This window comes from Heloderma suspectum, chromosome 2 (assembly GCF_057233095.1).
Source record: "Heloderma suspectum isolate Gila_16-S chromosome 2, 16-S_ref, whole genome shotgun sequence".
NCBI lineage: Eukaryota > Metazoa > Chordata > Lepidosauria > Squamata > Helodermatidae > Heloderma > Heloderma suspectum.
This window is the reverse complement of record NC_139459.1, coordinates 288,567,331-288,594,584: the sequence shown is the minus strand read 5'-3', so window position 1 is coordinate 288,594,584 and position 27,254 is coordinate 288,567,331. Positions and strand designations below refer to the sequence as shown.

Genomic DNA, 27,254 nt, shown 5'->3' with positions numbered 1-27,254 from the left:
TGGCTGTCTGAGTTGGGGGCTCTGTTTTATAGCGGTTCTGTTCCTACTTGGATGGCCATTTCCAAAAGGTGGTGCTGGGAGATTATTAGTCTGCTCTGTGGCAATTATGTCATGGTGTTCCACAGGGCTCAGTTTTATCCTCCATGCTATTCAATATCTACATGAAGCCACAGGGAGAGGTTACCTGGGGATGTGGGCTAAGGTGTCATCAATATGTAGATGACACTAAGCTTTACCTCTCCTTTAATCTAACCCAGGTGAGGCAGTTGATGTCCTGAATCGGTGCCTGAGCAGGGTAATGGACTGGATGATGGCCAATAAACTGAAGCTTAATGCAGACAACATGTAGTGTTTGCAGGTGGTTCATCTGCTGGTTGAGAAGTGTTCAACCTGTTCTGGAGGAGAATGTACTTCCCTTGAAATATCAGGTGCCCAGCCTGGGGGGTAGCCCTGGATCCATCATTGCCAACTATGCATGGTGTGAAAAGGTGGATAGAGATATATTTCCCCCTCCCCACTCTCATAATACTAGAACTAGTAATACTAGTCATCCCATGAAGCTGATTGGTGGAAGATTCAGGACAGGTCAAAGGAACTACTCCTTCACACAGTACATAGTTAAAATATGGAATCCATATTACAAGATGTAGTAATGGCCACCAATTTGGATGGCTTTAAAAGATTAGACAAATTCTTGGAGGAGAAGGCTATCAATGTCTACTAGTCCTGATGTCTATATGCTACCTCCAGTATCAGAGGCAGTATGCCTATGTACACCAGTTGCTGGAGAACACATTTAAGAGGGTGCTGTTGTGTCCTACTTGTGACTTTTCCACAAACAACTAGGTGGCAATGGGTGAACAGAATGATGGATGAGATGGACCTTTGGTCTGATCCAGCATGGCTCTACTTTTGTTCCTATGTGGCCCAGGTGGCCTGGATACCAGCTGCAACCCTATCTGGAAAGAGATCTGGTAACCTTCCAGGTGGATTACTGCAATGTGTTCTACATGGGGTTGCCATTGAAAATGGTTCAGAAATTTGCTTGGTCAGACTAGAGCTGCTAGACTACTAACTTGGACTGATTGATAAGATCATCTGATGCCAATGCTCCATCAGCTGCACTGGCTTTCAGTAGGCTTTCAGTCCATTTCTAAGCCCAATTATTTCTAAGCCCAATAAAATATAAATCCCTCTTTCAATTATTCCAGCTTTGTTTTTGTTTTTAAAGAACAATTCAGTAGACATTTCGTGGAGAGCTAACGGAGCTGAATTTATTTATGTTTGCACTGAATAAATTATGCCAAGATAAAATGTAGGACCAGCCAGATGAGAATGCTGGAGAGAGTGCATTCTCATGTGGTACTGATGTTCGATTTGAAGTGGCCCAAATATTATTTTGGTATAGAGCTGTTTCAATCCGTTTCTTAGTAATTTATTTATTTACAGCATTTTAATCTCACTCTTCAGCTGAAAAAGGCTCCCAGAATGGATTACACAGAATAATACTACTATCTAAAAGACACGATACAAAAGGAAAAGGGATTGGGATTGGGAGGGAAGAGGGGGAAAAGGCAAATACAGCTCTGGCTGATGTATTGGGCCAGGTTGGTCTCCCCCTTGCCCTAATGTTCTTCCTGAGAGGCAGGGGGTGCAGCCTCCCAGCGGCCCTTGGTTCCTGGCTGATGGATGAGGCCAGAGCCTGCAGTCTCAGGGAACTCTCAGTTGGAGCTGTGTGCTCTATCTTGTAGGGAGGGCTGAAGAGAGCTCCTTGCAGGTTCTCTGGCTGATGGATGAGGTGATGGCGACAGGGAAAAGCAATGAAGGTGGTTCACTCTTTGGCTTCTCCTCTTCTTCTGCTTACAACAGGCAGTTGGAATTTTGCCAGGGCATTTCATAATAAACACTCACCAGATGTCATGAATATATGATTGGTAGTGGCCCAAAGCTTATTTTAAGGTGCAGAGCAGTACAAATCCTAGTCCCTTGTTTGAAGTCATGTCACTAGGAAGAAACCAGTGCCCTAGGGCATCACATCTGGACTTTAATGTGTCATATCAAAGCTAGTGGGGGGACCCTACAGAGGCCTTTGGGTAGTAAGGATGTATGATTTGAGCTACTCTATACAGGTTGGGGGGGGGCAGATATATTCAAATCCTGTTTTTAAAGTTTTTTTTTTACCAGGATGAAATCGGGGGGGGGGATTTCTGGGGGCACCATGCTTCAGAGCACTTTACCACAAGGCAAAGCTTTGGAATATGTACACGTATCATCCTCCCCATGGGTATGTATGATCTGCAGGAGCCCAAACGTTAACTGGGGATGCAAAGCCGTTCAAATCCCTATTTTATCAGACTGCAGCTGTACTTCTGAATTTAATAAAGATATCTGGAACAAATAAGGAAGCAGGAACCGACTTCGGCGCAACCCAGCGGCGGCGAGGCAAGGAAACACTGCCCTGCCCGAAAAAGCCCTGCGGCGGCACGTGAGAAGGCAACGGAGGGGGACAAGAGGCCGCAGCGTACAAGCCTACACGCAGGCAGGCTGCTGCGGGTCACGCGCCTTCAGCTGGCTCGTCCCCAGTTCCGCTGCGTGAGGCCGTTCTCACCTTCCCCAAGCGCGAGGGGAGGAATGGGGCGAGGATTCGGCCTCGCCCCGGCCAGGCTGTACACGCTGCCGACGAGAGCAAGCGGCGGCCGCGGCAAAGGCCGCCGCCTTCTTTCCCTTCTCCCGCTGACGAGATCCGAGCGCGCCTGGGAGGAGGAGAAGGAGGAGGAGCCATTTCTGCTTTTCCTCTTGAGGAAGCAGCCCTTGCCGGGAGGGGAAAAAAGGGCAGAGGAAAAGGGGATGGGGTCGGCGGGGAGCGTATTCTTCGCATGGGCCTGAGTGCTGAGGCGGCGGAGTGTCTTCCTTTGGCGGGGAGGCGGCGGCGGCGGCGGCGGCAAAAATGGGCTCCCAGGACGCGCTCAGGGACACCACCCGGCTGGCCTCTTCCAGCGCCCTTTTGCAGGTAGCCGCCGGTGAAAGGTGGGAATGAATGGAGGCGAGGGGGGTTCGGCAGTAGCCTCCTTCCCCTTCGCTGCTGAGCGACTACCGGTAGTTCTGGGTGGGTCGTTTCCAAAAAAGACGGTGGGGAGGACGAGCTGGTTGAACACCTCTTTCGGTTCACCGCAGGAGCCTAAGGGCGCAACCCTAGACAAGAAAAAAATAATAATCCTACAACTCCCAGCATGCCATAGCCAGCACAGCTGGCTCGGACGTGCTGGGAGTTGTAGGACTCCCCCCCCCCCACATGCATAGAATTGTTGTATGGACACTGCGCAAGCAAACTTGTCTGAAACAACCCCAAAGGCGACTTTGCACATCTTCTCAGAAAGAATTTATGTGAGGGAAATAGCATGCTATGTTTAACACTGCAGGGTGGATTGATTTAAATCCAGGCAATTAAGTTACATTGGCAAGAAATAAGGCTGATTTAAATAACTAATTTAAATGAAGTTTCTCATTGATACTGCTTCATATATTTCCTAAACAGTGCCACAAGTTTGACCACTAAGGGTGCAATCCAATTCAGATAGGCGGCTGCCTCCGAACTCAGAGGCAACTGCCTATCCAATGCAGGGCAGGAGAAGCATGGAGAGGATCGTTCCCTCTGCGCTTCTCCTGCCCTGCATTTTTGGCTAGACAGCCGATTGCAGCTGTCTAGCTGTGGGAGGGAAGAGCGGGGAGGAGGCTGCTGTACGACACATTGGATGTGTCGTGCAGGCATTTCCACCCGCCCTGTAATGCCCCCTGGAACGCCCCTTTTCAGCTGCTCCGTGCTCCTCTTGCGAGTGCGGAGGACAGGGCTGTTCCACACTGCCTGCGAGACAGCGTGGAAGTGGGGCGAGGTCAGTCCTCTGGGAACCGGCCTCGGGGCACGGGCTCTGATGTTGGTTCCCAGAAAACCAGATATCCTATGGCCGTCTAGCTGCTGTCTAGGGGCCTTAGGATTGCTCCCTAAACCATGTTAATTTTCAGCTAGAGTATTACTTACACTGTTGTCTCATTCTTATAACCAGGGCTTGCATCTCTTTTTGCATTGTATACATTTTCTCTCTTTTACCCATAAAGGGAACATCTTTAAAATATTCCCATAGCACAAATGGGGAGTCTGTGGTTGATGTTGTTGGACTCAAGTTCCCGTTAGCCCCAGCTACCATGGGCAGTAGTCAGGGGCAATAGGAGTTGTAGCCTAACATCATCAGGAGGGCCACATTTTACCCTCCCCTGCCATATAGGGTATTTCTTAGGACCAATAGACATGGCAGTGTGTAAGGTTAAGTATAAGAATATAGGGAACTGCACACTGGACCATTTTGTTGTCTCTTTTCCAGCGTTGCTCCCTTTGTTCAGTAAACAAAGTAGCAAACAAAAATGAAATGTCCATGACTGATGGTAGAAGTAAAATCTGATAGTTACTTGGCAGACTAGAGCAATTTAATTTCTTCAGGTGCAATTGAAATGCCTAGCTTTGGTAGGCAGAGTGTAAATATTCATATTTGAGCAATCTTCCAATTGGTTCTTCTTTTACATAGAAAAACTAACTTGATATATATGGTAGAGGGATTGATTCATTTTAAATATTAACTTGCTGTTCAGATTATTTAATATTAACCTAGTTATTTGAGAATCTTGGGATTTACATTTTTAAAGAAATATGTAATTTTTAATTTTTAAATCCAATTAAAATGCTTTCAACCCATTATCATATCTGACTGTAGAAGTGTCGTAAGAAATACCCTATCTGGCAGAGTTGGGGAAACTCTGCCATCCATATGTAGTTAAATTACAACTCCCATGACCACTGACCATGCTAGCTGAGGCTGATGGGTTGAATTTGTGAACAGGTTTCATGGCCAGTTGTGGCTTCCCAATATGGACATGCTGATCTATGCATGGGTTTTGTGTGATCTCTTTCAAATGTATTCACAGGCTAGCTCTATTTGTGCTCTCCTTCTGCTGGCAGGCTAAGTAATTTTTAATCAGACATGCTTTTAGTGTCTATGGACGAAATCCTATACATGTTTAGACAGAAAAAAGTCCTACAACTCCCAGCATCCCTCCAGCCAGCCATGCTGGTTGGGGCATGCTGGGAATTGTAGGACTTTTTTTCTCTCTAAACATGCATAGGATTGCACCCTAAGATAATTTGCTTCTGAAGTAGGTTTTAGTCTAGTGGGTATTGTTGTTTCTCATTTATTAGACATATTTTTATTGGATGAGTTTTAATATTTAAATTGTAATTTCTGTTTTATCTGTATCTGATTATTAGTTGCCTTGAGCAGTTTTGTCAGGATATAAGTTTCACAAATAAATAAATTTCTGAGCTATCTTTCACAATAGTACTTTCTATAAGAAACATGTATGGTTTGGAGTGGTCCTCAGCATAAACTTTCCAGCATTTCCTAGTAATTCAGAGTGTTGAGTTGTAGAAATTAATTCACAAATCTCTTGTGAATCCATGTGGATTCAGTTAATTGCTTCAAACAGTTTGGGCTCATGGCAGAATAGGCAAGTCTGGGTCCAGGGGATGTGTGTGCACTGGAGAGAACTGCTTACCAACAACATACAAGTATCTTCTTTAAATGTCTTCATCACTGGATCTAGGGCCGTTCATACACGTCTGTCTCTATGTTTTGCTTTCTATACCTCTCAACATAATTCATCAGTTCATGTATTTTCTTGCAAGGCTAGTCAGGTAGCTATCATTTTGGGACCCAGGAGCGCAGTTGGGAGCAGAACTAGAGAGGGAAGGACTGAACCTCCCCTTCCTGTGAACTGTCCCCTTCAGCCCCAGTGAAAATCACCCCACATGCCTACTATTAATTTAAAAACATACACTTCTGAGTGTATGTGTTCAGTGTCGCATCTAGTTTGTTCTGATAGAAACAGGCATAGGACTGGTGTAGCTGTGCAGCCTACGTGGTTGGCTTCCTATGCTCAGAATGGGTGTATTCAAGAGAAAAGGTATCTGTGTTTCCCTGAGGCAGTTTCTGCTGTGCTGCTGGCTTTAGTGGGAAGCCACAAAGTAGATGAATCCAATGAACATCAGTGGGGCTATAGTGGAGACAAAACCTTGATCTGCATTTTTGAAAACTGGTAGGTAATGCTGCAAATTTTGTAAAGGGTTGTCTTACAGATTTGCAGATTAGCTAAAGCAGTGGTATCAAACGAAGGGTACGTTTGATAGTCAGCTGTGTGGCAATTAAACTAGGGGTCAGTAGAGTTGAACTACAATTGTACATGGTACTTCATTTTCTGTCCTTATATGCATTATATAAAGACAGAAAAAGGAAGCACCAGGATACAGTTATAGATTATATAAAACCATCAATAATGACAATATTTTTGTCACCGTTTTCCATGTTGCTCAGAATTTGCCACACTATTTTAGATATTGTAGGTATCTAATTATCCTCATACTGCTGGTTTGGTCTGAGGGTGAGAGAATGCTTCCCTTTCTAGCAGCCAGGTCTTATGCAAGTTTACTAGGAAGTAAGTTCCATTCTGTTCAACAGAGCTCACTTCCACCTAAGTATGCTTAGGTGGAACAGTCCAGCAGACTGTTCCACCACCTCCCTGCTATGGCCTGGTTATTATTACTATTGTGCTTTCTAGCGGCACGGATTTGGTTCATCTCAAGAGATCCAACCATGTTTTTGACAGTCTGTCTAAACATGCATAGGATTGGACCCTTAGGGAATTTGTGGCAGAGGTGAGATTTGTGTGCAGGGTTTTTGAAACGTTCAGCTTACACTATTAGCAAATAATATAATTGTATATGTGTCTGTTCAGGAGTAAGTCCCATTATGTTCAATGGGTCATACTACTAGGTAAGTGGGCGCAGGTTTGCAGTCTTAAGCTGCTACTTGAGATCTGACTTTGCTTATGGTTTGAAATTTAGTATTGATTTACTTGCTCTTTCGCTCTATTTTTTTACAGATACTGTTCCGGCTAATTACCTTTGGGTTAAATGCTTTTACTCTACGATACGTATCAAAGGAAATCATTGGCCTCGTAAATGTAAGGTAATAAATGATAATCAGTTCCTTTTAAAAGTATGAATTATTAATGTTTCCAAATTATGCTAGTTTTGTCTCAATTCTGTTTTATTTCTTTGTAAAACTGGGCAATGAAAACGTTACTCCACGTAAGTAACTGCTTCTTGGTAGGATGTTCCAAGGAGACATTTCAAACTGTTTAGTTGAATAAATGTCTCCAGTGTTGTCTAAATGCAAATTTGAGTTTGTGATTCAGTTTTTTTAGACAAATGAATTTCTCCCCTGAACTATGTAAATTATCTAGTTGCTACTGAGAATGCTGTGTTTATGTAGTAGTTTGATTTTAAAGATATTCAGTAATTCTTGGACTTTCTTAAAATGCAAGTTTGAAGAATGCTGCTTTCTCATTATCTCAAGGTCTAGAGGTAAATATTATTTCACATTAAAAATAAACTAAGCTTATTTGTAGGCTGTGTTTTATCAGGATACAAGCTTTTGCCAGGTTTCATCTGCCTTTATTCAACTCTCCGAAACCCTGAAATGCCTGAAGAGGAATTTCTAGATCTGTAGCACTATACATCTACTTTTGGCAGAGATATGTGCTGTAGCTGGATGCATATTTAGTTATATATTCCGTGAAGTGAACTATGGATGCTTGTGTGCAATTTCTTTCTACCCATGGTTGCTCCAGAGCAAAATTGCTCCTAAAAGGAACTGAATAGCCCACTGAAAGTAATTAAACCATACCATAGGCTTTAAAAAGCCTTGAGATGACAGAATGTATTATTTACTCTATTTTATAATTTAATTTGTATATTTGTTGGTTTTAACTCTTATTGTAAGCTTCCCAGATAACTTTTCATTATTAGGCAGCCCAAAATTGAAAGTAAGGCTGCAGTCCTGTGGACACATATCTGCGTGTAAGCTCCTTTGAACTCAGTGGGATTTGCTTCTGAGTAGAAATGTAGTAAGACTGCATTGTAAGTACATAAATATTTCTCGACCTTCATTCTCTATAAAATAGATTCATGGGTTACAATTGCACATAACATGGTAAAACATTCAGCAGTGTAAGACTACTTTGTTCTTGTGCTTCAGTGCATTCCAGGTTGCCTTCTATTCTGTGTTATTTATTAGGATATTTAAACATATGGGCCAGGATCCAGAGAAGCCCACGTGCCTTCACAGAGCACTTCCAAATGTGAAGTGTTTTCCCCCTTCTGGCAGCCATCTGTGCATCATGGGATGCCATTCCAGAGGGTTCCTTCCCTGTCCCCGGTGTGTGTATGAGATTTGGTCATTGGTTGCTGTAGGGGGGAACTGGAAGACCCCTGGCACACACCACTCTGAATCCTGGGTATGTTACCCACAGTTATTTTAATAGGCCCGAAAGAATGAAACGTGGCACTTAAAGGAAATTGTCTTCCAATGAGTTAGATTTTTAAAAACTGTCATGAAATTGGCAGAGATACTACAACAGCAGTACATTGTTACATAATGCATAATGTTACATTTGATGTTTCTGTAGTTGACGGCATTCCCAATCCCAATTTATATGGTACCAGCAAATTTTTGGATTGGTTGGTTCATCAGTCTTCTCTGCTATATATTGTTGGAAGCTGTTTTAGTATTGCTTCATTCATAGTTACCTTGTGCTGAAATTACTCTTTTTCCTTTAAAAAAATAGGCTGATGCTGCTTTACTCAACAGTTGTTTTCTTAGCCAGAGAGGCATTCCGCAGAGCTTGTCTAAGTGGAAGTGCGAGGAGAAATTGGACTAAAACATTTAATCTTTTGTGGCTAATGTAAGTTTCAATGACATAGTGGAATGTTTAGATTTAAAAAGTAAGCCCTCTCTATTAACTCTTTTCCCATTTGTCTCAGTACAAAGGTAAAGATGAAATACTACCATCCTAATGAGTGCTAGCAACGCCTGCCACCTGTCAGTTCAGGTGACATGCTTGCCAAAGCAGATGGAGAGGATGTGGCTACTATCCCCCCCTTTCCCACCACTCTGCTGGCCCCTTTGTCCCTTCTCTTCCACCTGCTCTAGGAAGCTTTGGGTTTGTTCTGCTGCTGGCGGTGGAGTTATAAGGTGGGAGGTGTGTTGGCTGCATTGGCTAATTCTGCTCCATCGCCTTTAAAGGGACAGGTACGACAACTGGATTGATAGGTGGCAATCCTAGTTTCAGCATGTAACAAGTTTTATATAATCCAATGAAGGCAACTTCAAAGGATTTAAACTCTGTGTTTAATCTCTGAGTTTTGCTTGTACTTTTGAAAAGCTAGAACAGTCTGTTCTTTCAAGTTGTAGCTAAGTCAAAGGGCAGGTAGCTTAGTATATGGTTCAGTTAAGGTGGGATGTGACATTCTTAAGGATTTAGGACCTATCTGAACTGCAAATGACATATCTAAGCTTATCTGCAGTGCTACATTTCTAGGGAGTTAACTTAGTTTCATGTGAATCTAATGCATATATTAACTGCCACATCTCCCTGAAGCACAGCTAGGCATTGGTGCAGCTCTTGAGTTAGTGTGCAAAAAGCGCTCCTCAACTGAAGCGGTGGATGGGGTGTTGGAATGAACAGGTTAGACTTCTCGAGCAACCAAGTATGTATATAGAGACTGGTGATGCATTCTACCTTATGCATATACATGTATGGGAAACAAATGCAATTATTTTTAAATGTTATCTGGACTCCTGGATTCCCCCCCCCCCCCCAACAAAAGAGAACTTGGTTTTTTTTTAATCCACTTTTGAACATCGCAGGCAAAGGGACAAAATGTGAAACTGCCTAAGGTTTTGTCTTTTCAACTCATAGAGTCCCCTTGGGTCTGAGTTGGTCTGTATTCCTGGGCTGGGTATGGCTAGATGTACTTGAAATTCCTGATGAAAATGCTGTTCCTCACTACAACTTTGGAGTAGTTGCCTTTGGTCTTTCTGCTGTGATTGAACTCCTAGGCGAACCTTTTTGGGTTTTAGCCCAAGTACACTTATTTGTAAGGCTAAAGGTTAGTAAACTGTATGCAAAAATTGTTATTCCTGTTTGTTTTCTAATTAATATGAAGGACTGATGAATGAAGCGGTAAATAATTTGAGAACAAAACCTGATTTTTTTTAAAAAAAGATTTTCATTCTAAATTTGAGAAACTATGGTGTTCAACAGCAAAAGCATTCTTATTTGCCTTTATATAAGATAGTAATATAAAGTAATTATTTAGGTGTTAACCTAAGCTACTGCATATATTAGCATTAGGTTGAATCCAGACTAAGTGTGCACTTCTATCCCTGGCTGAGCCGCCCTTAGAAGTGGCAGAAGTGCCCCTCTGTTGGTGGACCAAGATGTACTGTCCCAGAACCCCCTGGAAGGCTCTGTTGGCCAAATCCTTGTGGTGGAGCAGCCAAGAATGGGTGTGGCCTAGGCACAGCTTGGGGAAGAAGCACACCTGTGCCAATTCCTACACCCCATCCTCCACAGCCATGCCCACGAACACAGCAGGAGTCTATGCCAGGACAGGATCTGGCGTAACTCATCTCCTGCCCATTTACTCAAGGGAGGAAAAAAGGTAAAATGAGGACTGCTCTCCCTGCTTCTTATAACACTTTTCCTGTGTTTTCACCTTCCCAGCTCATGCTGGTTTGGATTCAGCAGAGCTACTGCTGGCAGACCAGGGGCAGAGCCTGGACATAGGGGATTCCCAACCATAGGATTGTTCGGCCCATTAGTTATGCTTTAGTCCCACTGAAATCAGTGGGGCTTAAGTTAATCGTGACTAACTTGTCCCATTTATTTCAATAGGACCAAAGTGTGACTAACCTAGTCTGGATTCAGCCCTTTGTTTTAAACACATCAATTGGAATATGTGAACACAAACTATAGAAATTTTCATCCTACAAGTAGAAATTTTCCTCTTCTGTAAGTTGCCTCATTTGCAGGAGCAATTCATGGCTACTCACAGTTAAGCATTCTTAGACACATGTGAAAGGTTGCATCTGAGAATCACAGGATTTTTAAATTCTTACAGTACGTAAGAATTACTGTTAGGAATATAGTGTGTATGCTTAACATGGTCTTTGTCTATTCTTTGCAGGTTATTGCTGAAAGTCTCTCAATCATTTGCAAATGCTTTTTGACAGTCATTCTGGTAGTTCTGTATCCTCACTGGGGGCTCTACATATTTTCTTTGGCCCAGGTACAATTTCATACCTGTTCTATTATTATTTGATCTGTCATAAGAATTTTAGTGGAATAATTTGACATTGGTTTACTATAGCTACCGTGCTTTTCCCTTTTCCGCCATCAACCAAAGGTGCCAATTTCTTGTAGTTCACGCTGGTCTCCTACTGTCCCAGTTCTAACCTAGCCTAATATAACTTTCAGGTTGTGGCTTGGCCGCAAAGCTAGTTATCTGCCATATGTAGATGCAGTTGTGTCTTTTTTTCAGCTAAGCGTGTAGGATAAATGATCTTTCACTAGATTAACTTGCAATATAATATCTTTTTCTAGATGAATTTACAAGGCACACACTACATTGTGCTTGATTAACTTTGGTAGCAAATCTTGTTGCTTAGATTCCTAACTGGCCATAGGAGGTGTCACCAGTCATGTCAATTTATTGAACCTTTCCCCGCTTAATGAGAAAGCCTTAGGTTTCATATATGATCTTATAAGTGTCATGTGTGGTTCTTAGGCAGATAACGTGAATGAGTGTAATATTTCAATTAAGGATGTAAGGAAAATGGTATTTTGGACATCTAGGCTGCAGTCCTATTCCCACTTACTTGGGAGTAAGCCCTGTTGAACTCAGTGGGGCACACTTCTGAGTATAGGATTGCACTGTTCGTGACACTTTTTCCTAAGAGAAGAAAGCTGACTTCTATCTGGTCCAGTTAGGACCCTCATAAAATCTGGTCTGGGAGGGACTATGAAGGAACTTAAAATAAAACTCCCGAAACTCCTGAAAATCCCCAGGTGTTTTTTGGGAAGCCTGACTCTCATTTTGGGACTTTAAAATAAAGCTTTAATTAAACAGAAGAGATGCATTCATTTTGATTAGCCAGAAAGATTGAAGTGGAAATTATGAACGGGAATGGTAATGTATAAGCTTATCATATTAACCTGTGTACTAATACAACTTCATGATGATAGTAAAGAGCTTTTTATCTTCTTAACAGTTGCTTTAATGCAGCCTTCTCCAACCTGGTGCCCCCCAGATGTTTGGAATACAACTCCCATCATCCCTGACCATTGACCATGCTGATGGGAGTTGTAGTCCAAAACTTAACAAAGATGCCTGGCTGAGGAAGGCTACTTTAATGGTTGAGGTGGTGGGACAGCCCTGCTGCAGTGCATGGCACTCGTTTGAAGATGTAGCCGTATGTGTGCTGTTTGTGACACTGCTGCACTTTGCCACTTGTCGGCAGTTTCAAAGAAGTGCCGTGAAGCCCCGAATGGACCTGGGTACTTGGTATTTGAATATTACTGGTGCTCTAGTGGAAACGTTCAAATGGAAATGTTGCTGCAATAATCTGTAGGCTATGTAACTAATGAGAATTTATTCTTACAGCTTTTATATACCAGCATTCTGGTATTGTGCTACATAATGTATTTCATGAAGTTTTTGGGTTCTCCTGAAGCAACCAAAAAATCATTTCCAGTTACTCAAATGATATCTATTTTACCTAATTTTGGACAAGATGAGGTAAGTATAATAGTTTTAAAAACCAAGTAGCCATAATTTTGACACAAGACAAAATTCTCTTCACGCTTAACTAAATTGTCCCTAGTAATTCTTATAGGGAGTGTCATTATAGTGAAAATGTTTCGTGGCTATTAAGTCAGTGTTTGTGTCATGTTGTCATTTTTCAAGTCTCTTTGTGTTTTTTTACACTTATATTTCATTGATCGTGCCCAAGTGCCCTCTCCCTTTGAGCAGACCCCGGACAGCTCCTTAGTATACACCCGAGCTGAGAGCGATGAAGCAAGAGGGGAGATGGCTAGAAAGGAGGGGGAGGAAAACTCATGCTGAGTCTGACTGAACACAGGTTAGAGTTCATTACTGAACCTACTCTATGGCGGTGAGGGTGCCAAAGAGACAGTTCTTTTCCATCAGCATTGCATCTTTTCAGTGTCATCCAGCGGAGCTTTTCCAAGTGGTTCGCAGCCTGTTACATTCTGGGCCAAGGAGAGAGACTGTGGAACACTTGGTAGCATGCTGTGATGAGTTTGCATGGCACTTTGAAGATAAAGTCACTCAGATTTGTCATGAATTGGACACCACAATTAATGCAGTTCCATTAGTAGAGGCGTTCAGAACACTGTCCGGTCCAGTTTTATTGGATGAGTTTCAGTTACTGAGACCTGAGGATGCAGACAAGGTGCTTGGCCAAGTCTGATCGACCACCTGTGTGCTCAACCCTTGCTCTTCATGGCTTATTAAATCAAACAAGGAGGGGATGTCCGGCTGGGTCCAGGAGGTTGTAAATTCCTCCTTGAGAGAGGGATTGGTGCCGGCCTTGTTAAAAGAGGCGGTAATCAGACCACTCCTGAAAAAGCCTAACCTGAACCTGGAGGATGTTAACAACTATAGGCTGGTGGCCAACATCCCCTTCCTGGGCAAGGTGCTTGAGCAGGTGGTTGTGGGGCAGCTCCAGGCACTCTTGAATGAATTGGATTATCTAGATCCATTTCAATCGGGCTTCAGGCCTGGTTTTGGAATGGAAACTGCCTTGGTCATCCTGTGGGATGACCTTTGCCGGGAGAGGGACAGGGGGAGTGTGACCCTGATGATTATCCTGGACCTCTCAGTGGCTTTCTATACCATCGACCATGGTATCTTTCTGGATAGGTTGTCTGGGTTGGGAGTTGGAGACACTGCACTGCAGTGGTTCTGGTCCTGCTTGGATCGCCGATTCCAGAAGGTGGTGCTGGGGGATTATTGCCCTGTGCCATGGCAATTGTGCCATGGGGTTCCACAGGGCTCTATTTTATCCCCCATGCTTTTCAACATCTACATGAAACTTCTGGGGGAGGTTATCCGAAGATGTGGGCTGAGGTGCCATCAATATGCAGATGACACCCAACTCTACCTCTCTTTTTCATTAAACCCAGTTGAGGCAGTGGCTGTTCTGAATCAGTGCCTGGGCTCGGTAATGGACTGGATGAGGGCCAATAAACTGAAACTCAATCCAGACAAGACAGAGGTACTGTTAGTGGGTGGTTCATGTGCCCAGCTAGGTGATGTTCAACCTATTCTGGAGGGGTTGCACTCCCCCAAAGGATCAGGATTGTAGTTCGGAGGTGTTCTTGGACCCAGAACTGTCACTTGAGGCACAGGTGAACTCAGTGGCACAGTGCACTTTTTATCATCTTAGGCTGGTATACCAACTACGGCCTTATCTGGACAGAGATAGCAGTTGTCAATGCTCTGATAACCTCTTGTCTGCATTACTGCAATGCAATATTCATGGGGCTGCCTTTGAAAACGGTCCAGAAACTTCAGCTGGTCCAAAACAGGGCAGCAAGATTGTTAACAGGGACTGGCCAGTGAGATCACATTATGCCAGTATTTTTCCAGCTCCACTGGCTGCCAGTCCATTTCTGGGCCCAATTCAATGTGCTGGTATTAACATTCAAAGCCCTTAACAGCTTGGGACCAGGTTATCTGAAGGATCACCTCCTCCCATATGTGCCTGCCTGGACCCTAAGATAATCCTCAGTGGTCCTTCTCTGTGAGCCCCTGCCAAAGGAAGTGAGGCAGGTGGCTACTAGGAAGAGGGTCTTTTCTGTTGTGGCACCCAGCCATGGAATGAGCTCCCTAGAGCGGTTTGCCTGGCACCTACATTGTACTCCTTCCAGCACCAGGTGAAGAACTTTTTATTCTCCCAAAATTTTAGCATCCTAGTCTTTTAGCTTTGGTGTCTTAAATCTTTATTTTAAATCTCTGCATTGCTGCTAGGTTTTATTCTGGTTGTACTGTTATATTGTGGTTTTAATCTTTCATATTTTATATTTTACGCTGCGCTTTGTAAAAGCCTTGTGAACCACCCAGAGAACTTCGGCTATTGGACAGTATAGAAATAAATAAATAGTTAAAAAAATAAAATAAACCTTCAATACTTCTGCTTCCATGTACACACTGTTATACAATAACTGTGTGTATAACTTTGATACCCAATATAGAAAAATAAATAACTGAATAAAATTTCATACCTTAAATAATTTATTATATATAGAAACAAATCCATTCATTGGTTTTCTTGTACCTATTATTCTGGTAGTTAATAAAGGATATATTTCTGTTTCCAATAGAGCAGTCAAAATCATGGATTGTATCTAGCCTTATGGTAATGGAAAACATACAAGCGGTGCCGTTCCTATACTGGGTGCGCAAGAACAAGTGTAGCAACTAGGACAACCAACACCTAGCTGGCCCTTCCCCAACCTGATGCTGTCCAGATGTTTTAGATCACTTCCATCATTCCTGACCATACGCCAGGCTGTTTGGGGCTGATGGAAGTTGGTCCAAAACAGCTGGAGGACATCAGGTTGGGGAAAGTTGAATGAAATCATAACGCCTTATGCAAGCAGAGTCAGCTGGATTTAATACTTGTACAAGGATGAAAGCTGGTTTCTGCAAGCTGTAGAAGCTTTGCGCTTGTGGAATGACACCATTGGATACAACTCCATGTTATTCAGCCATTACTGATCTTGTCTCTTCCCACATATATAACTTTTAAAAATGTGGAGTCTTATTCAGAAAAGAAAAGCATGAGACAGAATTAACTACTGTAAACTAACCTTATTGAGTAAAAATATTGTTTCAGCCGTTTTAATATGTTCTATTTATATAAGCAAAACTTTATATTAAGAGGTTATTGTGTCTTTAAGAAATAGTCTTTTCCTCTATGAAAGGAAATGCTAAGGGCGCAATCTTATGCATGTTTAGACAGAAAAAAGTGTAATTTTTTCTGGCTGCCTGAGGCATGCTGGAAGTTGTAGGACTTTTTTCTGTCTCAACATGCATAGGATTGTACCCTAAATCTTGCTGATTGAGAACTGTACTGTAGAAAAATATTTTAAAAACCTTAACATGTTTTGATTTCTAATAAACTGTAATTTACTTTAATATGAAAAAGCATACATTACCTTCATTGGCGATTAATCATAGCCTTTTTGGTTGCATTGCTGGAAACTGTAACAAATAATGTGAAGAAAGCTAATTAGAAGGTATTTCCATGATTCTTGGTCTAAAGACTAGCTTATAAAGATGAACAGTCTCTATGAGAACCCTCCTGACCACTAGAGAAAAGATGAGAGGGAAGGCACCAGACCAGGAATTAAGAGAAGAGGAAGCCTTAAAAGGGGTTGTTGTTCAGTCGTTCAGTCGTGTCCGACTCTTCGTGACCCCATGGACCATAGTACGCCAGGCCTTCCTGTCCTGCGCTCTCTCCCGGCTTAAAAGGTGTACTTAACAGTTTATTAAGATACAGTGGTCAGGTTTGGATGATCGCAGGGGTGAAAGAAGCCTTCGTGGGTTCTTCCCCGCCCTAAGCATGCCGCACACACAATCACAATTTGCATAATTACCCACAATGTAGCGTGGGTTGCCATGTTGTCCGAACCCAGTGCTCAGCGCAGTTGGGGTGGCTTCTTACCCACCCCACAACCCATGGCTTGTAGTATGGGTTATGGGGGTGGATGAGAAGTTAACCCCACCATGTGCCAGGTTCGGATGACACAGCAACCTGTGCTTCATCGTGGGTAATTATGCAAATTATGGGTGGGGGCGAGGGAAGAACCCATGATGGGCTCTTTCGCCCCTGCGATTGTCCGAATGTGGCCAGCATGTTTCATCTTCTTCAGATGACTCTTCTTCAGAGGCAACTGTAAACAGATACTCCACTTAGCATGTCAATGTAAACTCAGTTATATAAAACACTTAGGTCTTTAACACACTAAAATGAGATCAAGTCAGAAAAAAGGAATAATATGAAACAGCTTTTAAAATGGAACTTATTAAACTGAATAAAAATTATCTAACGTGAGCAAAACAAATATGTAAAAACATAATCTTGTATCTCTAGTTCACCAATTCATGAACTGACACAAAATATATAACAGACTTTTAAAAACACACTTCATCATGCACATGAAATAGGATGCTCATTTTTAAACACAGGTTGTAAACAATCCTCTATTGCCATAGGACTGCAATCTTATCCTTACATAGGAGTAAGTTCTACTGAACACAGTTGGACTTGCATCTAAGTAAATATGCACAGGATTGCTCTGTAAGTTTTCTTCCTTATACCTTATTTTATGTTTTTTAAAACAAATTAATATCACTCTGATGAATCTGTTGAGAGTAATCTTGCAAATACTAAGTCAGAGTTTACCTTACCTGAACCAGTTTCATCAAGCCCATTATGGCAATTCTGCATGCTAAGTTAATTTATAAAACAGAGGCCAAGGGAAGCTTGTACAGCCCTGAGTAGAAAACAAAAATGCTCTTAAGCCTGTAATGACAAATGGCTACCTTCCTGGTGTGGGGTTTTCATGGAGAATAGTATTGTATAAACTGATTTCTGTTGTATTTGCTGTGATTGTGGCATCTCCAAAAAGTGCTGCTTTGGTCACAGAAATCACAAGAGGAGTTTATCTGTGAAGCTCTAGTTCATACAGTGCACTTTCAGCATGAATCCTGTACCTGGAGCAGGTTGAGAAATACCTTGTCAAGGCTGTTCACCTGTGTGAACCAGCCGTAGTTAGTATTATATGCATGTTATGTACAATGTACAGCTTACATGGATAGTTTTACTTAGGATTTTAATTCTTTAAATACCCCTCAGTAATTGTACAACTGTTTTACTTTCAGGAATTTGTTGACTGGAAAGAAGCTAGATTGACTTGGAGTTTCTTTAAACAGTCGTTCCTGAAACAAGTATTAACAGAAGGTGAGTGTGATACCTTCTTCAGGTTGAACCCTTCCCCCCTCTCTTCCAGTTGACAACAACAAGAGAAATGCCCTTAGCTAATTTTGCAGTTTCCACAATTGTTTGTTAGTGTAGGCTGGGCTAGTAGTTAGAAACATGCTATTTCCTTGAAATTTCTTTTTCAAATGAAAGATGCCAATCTTGATTGTGTGTTCATAGAATGTGAAAGTTGTAAACTGGCCATTCCATTAATGGAAGGGCTCCTTCTATTCATGGGAAGCACTGGTATCTAGTGGAGGCTCCCCACTAGAGAAAGGGGGTGGAAGGAAATCTTTGCAGGTTCACCCTTACTCCTGCATCACCTCTCGTGCTGCTCCGGAGGGTCTCCCAGCCATCCAGAGCAACCTTTCCAAAGGCACAGGGAGCTGCAGGGGGAAGGAGAAATCACAAAGATCGCCTCCCCACCCCCTTCGCCACTGTGAATGGAACTCTGCTAAGCACTAATCTGGATCCAACCCAACCCAAATGTTTAGAGAAAGGTGGTCTAATGAAGCTTGGTAATAGGTAACACATAATTTATTTTGCAATTTTTACCAGCCTTTCTATAAGTATAGTTATTCATGAATTAGTCCTAAAATGTAATGTAAAATGTTATATAAATATATATGTTTTAGTTTTCACTTATGAATCCTCAAATATCCACCACATGCATATCAGAATCCTATAAATATGGTGAAACAATTACATGGTATGTCTATTGTAGACACATCTCTTATTAATATGGACTTAAATTGGTACAACTGCACTTGTAACTTTTGGTAAGAGTATATTAGCAGCTCATAAATATCATAATCTTTGTATCATGTGAAACAAAGTCATTAATGTGTAGAATAGTTTATTGGAATTGGCCTAAAAATAATATTTATTGTAACAATAATCAGTAATTAATATTAAATTTTTAAAGGTGCAATCCTATGCAGATAGGCAGCCACCTCTGAACTCGGAGGTGATCATTCCCTCCATGCTTCTCCTGCCCTGCATTTTCAGCTAGACAGCTGATATCAGGTGTCTAGCTGCGGGAGGACAGAGCAGGGGAGGAGGCTGCTGTACGACACGTAGGATGTGTTGTACCGGCATTTCTGCCTTTCCCGCCCCAGAATGCCCCTCGGAACACTCCATTTTGGCCACTCCACACTCCACTTGTGAGCGCGAAGCACCGGGCTGTTCCATGCTGCCTCCAAGGCAGCGAAGAAGTGGGGGAAGGTCGGTTCTCCGGGAACCGACCTTGGAGTGCAGGATCTGAGGTCGGTTCCTGGAAAACCAGATATCCTATCGCCGTCTAGCGGCTGACTAGCGGCCATAGGATTGCTCCCTAAAAATATTTTTAATATTATTAAAACAATATGTGCCAGTGGTCTCCAAAAGAGCTGCTTCCCCTTCCCATACTTTTCTCCCTCAAGAGTCTGTTTCCTGAGAAGTCCTAGTACCGCAGAGCTTCTATCCTTAAAGCCATTATATTACTCAGTTTGTTTAGATTTTACCTTCCACATTCTTTTGCCCTTTTTGTGCATTTAATAATAAGTTTGCAAATATAGACACTGAATAGTAATGGTATCCCATGTGCTTAGGATAACGGTTTAAGATTTCTCATTGCAGTCACCTGCAAAGGGAATTGAAGGCTAATGTTAAGTATTAATTTTATAGGTGAGAGATACGTGATGACTTTCCTGAACGTGTTAAATTTTGGAGACCAGGGTAAGCCAGGCATTATTACAAAGTTTACATGGCCTTATTTGTTCTTGAAATTAGAAGAAGGATGCATATTACAAATCTATTAACATCTAAAAGCAGCCTAAAAATGCATTGATTTGAGTTTTGAATATACTTGAAGGTGAACTGAATGTGAAGATCATCGATATGAATATAGAATTTTGATGATGTGAGGCTGATTTTGAGAAGTCTATTTGGTTTGTTTGCTTCATAATGCTAGCCGAGCTGCTTATGATTATAAGACAGCAAGATGTTAAAAATGGTATCAAAATTGCTATTTTTATTACAATGTCAATCATACCTTAATTTCTATTTTTGGTGTGTAGTAAAGCAGTAATAGTTTGATTGCTATTCTAATGCCAAAATGCAGAATAAATTGTATTGCTGTTCATTGCTTTTTATGTGAAGTAAGTTCAGGGATGTTTTAGACTCCCTTATGCTGATGCTAGGGAAAGTGGAAGGCAAAAGGAAGAGGGGCCGACCAAGGGCAAGATGGATGGATGATATTCTGGAGGTGACGGACTCGACCTTGGGGGAGCTGGGGGTAGCGACAGCCGACAGGAAGCTCTGGCATGGGCTGGTCCATGAAGTCACGAAGAGTCGGAAGCGACTGACCGAATAAACAACAAATGGTGGAAATAAAGTAACGCTCAACGATGTGACTTGCATTTATGAAAATATCACCTGTGACAGTTCTTTCTTATCACATAGGGAGACAGTAATCTGTAGGCTAATCATGCGGTGACCTGATTCTTACCATGACATACTTTCCCATGGCAAACCAAGAAGAGTGATTTCCTGACCACTCAAGACCTAACCACCATACAGAAAAGCTCAGGACAAAAACTACAAATTTTAATCAGAAATATCTTTATACCAATAAAAATACTTTTATAAATACAATAATAAAATAGAACATAACAAAATACAACCAAGTATTTTTAGTTGCCAAAAATAGCAATAGAACACCTTCTAAACAACAACTTCTAAACTCCATTGTTACATACAGAGAAAACTACCTACTATAAATGGTCAACATTTACAGTCTATTATAGATGAAAATTGTCATTTTATTGGCACGTCCGTGAACTTAAACTGCTTCAGAGTGAATCCAGAAGACGCGGTATCCAGGCTTATTTAAAAAGGATGATGTGAAGGGCTCCTCAAACCATACTTGATGGATTGAGTAAAAACTTATTCATATTAAGACATCCAAGCAGCAATTAAACATCACACTAGTATCCATCTATCTTCAAAAAGATATATAGTGTCCAATAGGGATGTTGCAGGCATTTGAGAAGGGGTGGAGTCTGACAGACACCTCCCTCCTCGGCCTCCCGGACCTCATTCGCCAAGCCACTGCCACTTACCAGACCCACTTGCCGAGTGCCTGCACAGTCCGCAAACACCCAGCTGCCGCCCATCCCCTTAGCAAGCCACCATTTTGCATCAAAAAGGGCGGCTTGAAGTTTTCTGGATATGTAATGTTATGTAAATGGCAGCTGTAAAGGGGCCATTTACTCAACACTGCAGGTGTGAATGGTCCATTTACTCCTGTAATATTGTGTAAGTGGCCCCATTACAGTCGCCATTTACATAACAATACATATCTAGAAAAGTCCAAGCTGCCATTTTTATGCAAAATGGTGGCTTGCTAAGAGGATGGGCGGCCCCGCAGCATTTGCTGGGTGCTCATCAGGTGCTTCAGCAGCTCGTGTGGTGCGGCGAACAGGGGCGGGTGGTGGTGGTGGCTTGGCGAGTGCCCGGTGAAACAGGATGGAGGTGAGTCCATCCATCCCTCGTCTCCAGCGCTTATCCAACTATCCTTCTTAAAAGTAATTTAACTTATTGATTTTTGAGCTATAATGAAAATACTTAATTGCATTTTTTTATTTATAAAGGTGTTTATGATATAGTGAATAACCTCGGTTCTCTGACGGCTCGATTTATATTTTTGCCTATAGAAGAGAGTTTTTATGTTTACTTTGCTAAGGTTCTGGAACGAGGGAAGGATATCAAGTTGCAGAAACAGGTAAATTTAGTCTTCTTATGCAGTAGTTTAAAGATATACACTTAAAGTAAAGGGAGGCATTCAAGATGAGGCTGGACAGCCATCTGTCAGGGATGCTCTGACTTAGATTCCTGCATTGAGCAGGGAGTTGGACCCGATGGTCTTATAGGCACCTTCCAACCCTACTGTTCTACGATTCTGTGATGAAGAACCTTTATGTATTTAAAATATTTACATATAAATTTACATAATTTCACTGGAATTAATTCTGGGGTGGTTTACACCATTAAAATAATGTAAGTTTTGATGCATAGCAAGTTTTGAAAAACCATTAGGAGAAAAAAGAGAATGTAAGATTCATGGTGCAAGTGTAATCAACTATGACAAGGAAGTGACAGTGACCCAGTTTGCACCATCAGAACAAGCTACCATGGCTTAAACAAATAAGCCACAGTGGCTTGTTTTAACCCCTGGTGCATGCTGGGTGCCATTTCCCTAATTACCTCCCTGCCTGCAGCTTGTTATGTCATCTGAACCCTTGGCAGCATGGCTTGTTTGAGGGAGAAACAATCCTCAAATAACCCATGGGCTGTTGCAGGGTTAGGTAATAAATTACAGTACAGTCTTGTATTTTAAGACTGCATTGATTTGTTGCAGAGTTCAAAAATAGTGTATATAACATTGTGTAGGTTACCAGAAGTGTTGAGTATTCTTGTTTTCCTCTGATGCATTTGAAGCTAGTTCAGTCTACATGTTTAGTTTGACATAGCAGATTTAGCAGAAGGGATTTGTGCAGATAAATTAAATTGTGTCTCTAACTTTCAGCGCATTCAATATATTCATAATTCTAGAGACAAATCAGCTATATTTAATTATTATAACTTGCCTGTAACTAACGAAGTACAAAATAGTGGATTGTAAATTCGAATTATTTGGCATATAAATTTGACATAGTATTCTATGTTTTGTTTTGTTTTGTTCCATCAATTAAATGAATGCAATTCTTTTTTAGGATGATATCTCCATGGCAGCAGCTGTTTTAGAATCGCTGTTGAAACTAGTGCTTCTGATTGGCCTAACCATTACAGTTTTTGGTTATGCCTATTCCCAGTTGGCGCTGGATCTTTATGGAGGTTCAATGCTCAGTGTGGGATCAGGTAATGGTTGTTGTCTTCCTGAAAATTAGCTTTATTAGCATCAGATTATTTTGTGAAAGCCTCCTCAGTTTCTTTTCATATCTGGAAATATTATACATGGAAAAAATGACACAAAACAGCTGATTGCACAGTTTCAGTTCAGAAATTTTTTTTTCCTTTATGTTTGAGAAAACGTCATATATTTGTGTGTTACGGAGGGGTGGTGATTTATTTATTTCATTTCTATATCACCCAATAGCCGAAGCTGTCTGGGCAGTTCACAAAAATTAAAACCAAAAAGCACACAATAAAAATATAGAATATATAAAACATTACAACCACAGTATAACAATACAACCAGAATAAAACCTAGCAGCAATGCAGAGATTTAAAATACAGATTTAAAACAGCAAAGCTAAAAGTCTAGAAAGCTAAAATGCTAAAATTCCTGGGAAAATTAAAAGGTCTTCACCTGGCACCAGAAGGAATACAATGTAGGTGCCAGGTGAACCTCACTAGGGAGCTCATTCCACAGCTGGGGTGCCACAGCAGAAAAAGCCCTCCTCCTAGTAGCCACCCGCCTCACTTCCTTTGGCAGGGACTCACGGAGAAGGACTGCTGAGGATGATATTAGGGTCTGGGCTCCACATATGGGAGGAGGCGATTGTTCAGATAACCTGGCCCCAAGCTGTTAAGAGCTTTGAATGTTAATACCAGCACTTTGAATCGGGCCTGGAAATGGAATGGCAGCTAGTGCAGCTGGAAAAATACTGGCATAATATGAGCTCGTGGGCCAGTCCTGTTAACAATCTTGCTGCCCTATTTTGGACCAGCTGAAGTTTCTGGACCATTTTCAAAGGCAGCCCCACATATAATGCATTGCAGTAATCCAGACGAGAAGTTATCAGAGCATGGATAACTGTAGCTTCCTCTGTCCAGATAAGGGCGTAGTTGGTATACCAGCCTAAGGTGATAAAAAGTGCTCCCTGCCACTGAGTTCACCTGTGCCTCAAGTGGAAGTTCTGGGTCCAAGAACACCCCCGAACTACGAACCTGATCCTTTAGGGGGAATGCAACCCCCTCCAGAACAGGTTGAATATCACCTAGCTGGGCAGACGAACCACCCACTAACAGTACCTCTGTCTTCTCTGGATTGAGTTTCAGTTTATTGGCCCTCATCCAGTCCAGTACCGTGCCCAGGCACTGATTCAGAACAGTCACTGCCTCACCTGGGTTTGATGAGAAAGAGAGGTAGAGCTGGATGTCATCCGCATATTGATGGCACCTCAGCCCAGACCTCCAGATAACCTCCCCCAGCGGTTTCACGTAGATGTTAAACAGCCTGGGGGATAAAATAGAGCCCTGTGGAACCCCATGGCACAATTGCCATGGCACAGAGCAATAATCCCTCAGCACTACCTTCTGGAATCGGTCATCCAAGCAGGACCAGAACCACTGTAGTGCAGTGCAGTGCCTCCAACTCCCAACCCAGACAACCTATCCAGAAGGATACCATGCTGGATGCTCAAGCACCTTGCCCAGGAAGGGGATGTTGGCCACCAGCCTATAGTTGTTAACATCCTCCGAGTCCAGGTTAGGCTTTTTCAGGATTGGTCTGATTACCGCCTCTTTTAAAGAGGCCAGCACCAATCCCTCTCTCAAGGAGGAATTTACAACCTCCTGGACCCAGCCAGACATCCCCTCCTTGTTAAGCCATGAAGGGCAAGGGTCAAGCACACAAGTGATCAGTCGGACTTGGCCAAGCACATTGTCCGCATCCTCAGGTCTCAATAACTGAAACTGGACCAGACAGTACCAATGGAACTGCATTAATTGTGGTGTCCAATTCATGACGAATCTGAGCGACTTTGTCTTCAAAGTGCCATGCAAACTTGTCACATCGTGTAACCGAGTGTTCCACAGTCTCTCTCCCTGGCCCAGAATGTAACAGGCTGCGCACCACTCGGAAAAGCTCTTCTGGATGACACTGAAAAGATGAAATGCTGGTGGAAAAGAACTGTCTCTTTGCCACCCTCACTGCCACAGAGTAGGCTCAGTAATGAGCTCTTACCTGTGTTCGGTCAGACTCCGCACGAGTTTTCCTCCACCTGCGTTCTAGCCGTCCCCCCTCTTGCTTCATTGCCCTCAGCTCAGGTGTATACCAAGGAGCTGGCCGGGCTCTGCTCAGAGGGAGAGGCCACTTGGGCGCGATCGTGTCAACTGCACGAGTCATCTCTGCATTCCACAGGGTGACCTGGGCTTCGACAGGAGCACCAGCCATACCAGCAGGAAAATCCCCCAGAGCCCTCTGGAATCCATCGGAATCCATTAATCTCCGGGGGCGGACCATTTTAATAGGTCCCCCACCCTTGCAGAGGGGGAAAGCTGCCAAGAGTCTAAACCTCAACAGGAAGTGATCTGACCATGACAAAGGGACAGATGTTAATTCCTACACTTTCAGATCACCAGCCTCCTGCCCAGTCAAGAAAACCAGATGAAGTGTGTGTCCTTTTATATATGTTGGGCTGATGACATGTTGGGACAGCCCCATGGTTGTCATGGGAGCCATGAAGTCCTGAACCGTCCTGGATACAGCAGCCTCGGCATAGAAGTTGAGATCCCCCAGGACCATCATCCTAGGGGTCCTCAACACCAAGTCTGAGACCACCTCTGTCAGCTCAGGCAGGGAGTCTGATGGGCAGTGGGGTGGACAGTACACCAACAGAATCCCTAATCTGTCCTAGGTACCCAACACAAGGTACAAGCACTCAAGATCTGCACTTGAATGAGCAGGAAGCCTAGAAAGGGGGATCGAATTCTTATAGAACACGGCAACCCCCCTCCCTGACCCTCAAGTCGATGTTGGTGCTGCACTGAGTACCCAGGAGGGCACAGCTGGGAGACAGTAACCCCTCCCAGTTCCCCCACCCAGGTCTCAGTAATACATACCAGGTCAGCCCCCTCAGCCACAATCAAATCACGGATGAGGGAGATTTTATTTTGGATTGACCTGGCATTCAGCAGCAGCAGCACCAGACCCGAGGGCAAGCTGGTAAGGCTGCCAGGAACCATCACGTTGGGGGAAGAACCAGAAGAGGGGAGAGCCATAAGGTGTCTAGCCCCTCTTCTCCTCTGCTGGCCGGTTAATCCTCCAACACCATACCCACCCCTGCCTGTGACCACCGTTATGGTGGCACCTCCCTGACCCCCTGAGTTGCTCAATGGTCCTCCCAGGCACATAGTAAAATGTTAAGATGTAAAATATAAAACAGTATAAAAGAATATAAAAGAGAGCAGCAGCTAAGAAGGAGCAGGTAAGATCTGCGTTTGCCCCTTACTTCCTGGTCTTTAAAGCTGCTGCCCACTGCTGCTGCTATTTGCTGCTAGTAACTGGCCTCTGGTATCTCTGGACAGGCAGTGGGTGGGTCTTCATGTACTCCTCCATGTGTCTCCAAGTGCGATGCTAAGTGCACACTTAGTGTTGCCCTTGGTGCGATGCTGAGGCGCACACTGAGGCATTGCCTCTGGCAGGCCCGCCTTAAGCACTTGTTTGGCTTAACAAAGCACTTGTCTGGCGCAGCTGGTCCTCCTTCCCACAGGCTCCTTCCCGAGCAGCTTGTGATGATGGGTTCACCACAACATTTTGTATATTGCTTTTAAGTACTGATGAGAGAAATAGTGCATCTTTTAAAAACAGTGTTTGTTGTTCTATTCTTGGTACTAAACCCTCTTGAAGATACTGTTACAATACCAGGATATGTAATTCTGAAAAGCTCTCTTAAAAAGAAGATAAAATGCATTCCTTAAAAATGATGTTATTTGGAAGAATAGGGGGATAAGTAGATAAATAGGTACCGCTTTGGCGGGAAAGGTAACAGCGTTCCGTGCACCTCGGTGTTCAGTCATGCCGGCCACATGACCATGGAAGCGTCTTCGGCAGCGCTGGCTCTTCGGCTTAGAAACGGAGGTGAGCACCGCACCCGAGAGTTGGACACGACGGGTTGGGGACACCTTTACCTTTACCTTTTTACAGAAATAGATAAGCAGCAACTACCTCCATTTTATGAAGGCGATATTTTATTACATTTACATGCTTCCTAGTAAACATGTATAGGATCAAGCTGTATTAGTAAATCTGCAATACTATTTTTTAAAAGGCCTTTTGGTATGGGGAAACTATCTTCTCCTGTTGGATAAGGGGCAGAATCCAACAGGGCACTTACGCCCCCCCCCTTCTCGTCCACCATGCTGATTGCATTGCGCAAGCAGCCCCCACTGCTTGTGCAACATTGATTTAGCGCTTCTGGGGCAACCCAAAACAAGCAGAAACACTCCTTTCTGGAGAGGCAGATCAGTAGA

The 27,254-nt window shown here is 42.9% G+C and overlaps 1 protein-coding gene across 6 annotated transcripts in view; it reads left to right on the top strand.

Moving 5' to 3' along the window:
• Positions 1–2,762: 2,762 nt before the first annotated feature.
• Positions 2,763–27,254, top strand: part of RFT1 (RFT1 glycolipid translocator homolog) — a 48,397-nt gene continuing 23,905 nt past the window's right edge. Inside the window, exons 1-10 of one of the 6 annotated variants that reach the window (XM_084839790.1) lie at positions 2,763–3,010; positions 6,985–7,070; positions 8,731–8,847; positions 9,865–10,054; positions 11,135–11,236; positions 12,611–12,745; positions 17,921–17,999; positions 19,683–19,733; positions 21,650–21,780; positions 22,772–22,916. In XM_084839790.1, the coding sequence (XP_084695916.1) occupies positions 2,948–3,010; positions 6,985–7,070; positions 8,731–8,847; positions 9,865–10,054; positions 11,135–11,236; positions 12,611–12,745; positions 17,921–17,999; positions 19,683–19,733; positions 21,650–21,780; positions 22,772–22,916 (1,099 nt within the window). In that variant the 5' untranslated portion in view covers positions 2,763–2,947. Of the gene's footprint in view, positions 3,028–6,984; positions 7,071–8,730; positions 8,848–9,864; positions 10,055–11,134; positions 11,237–12,610; positions 12,746–17,920; positions 18,000–19,682; positions 19,734–21,649; positions 21,781–22,771; positions 22,917–27,254 lie in introns of all 6 variants that reach the window. The other 5 variants (XM_084839795.1, XM_084839792.1, XM_084839791.1 and 2 more) reach the window with 5 other exon arrangements.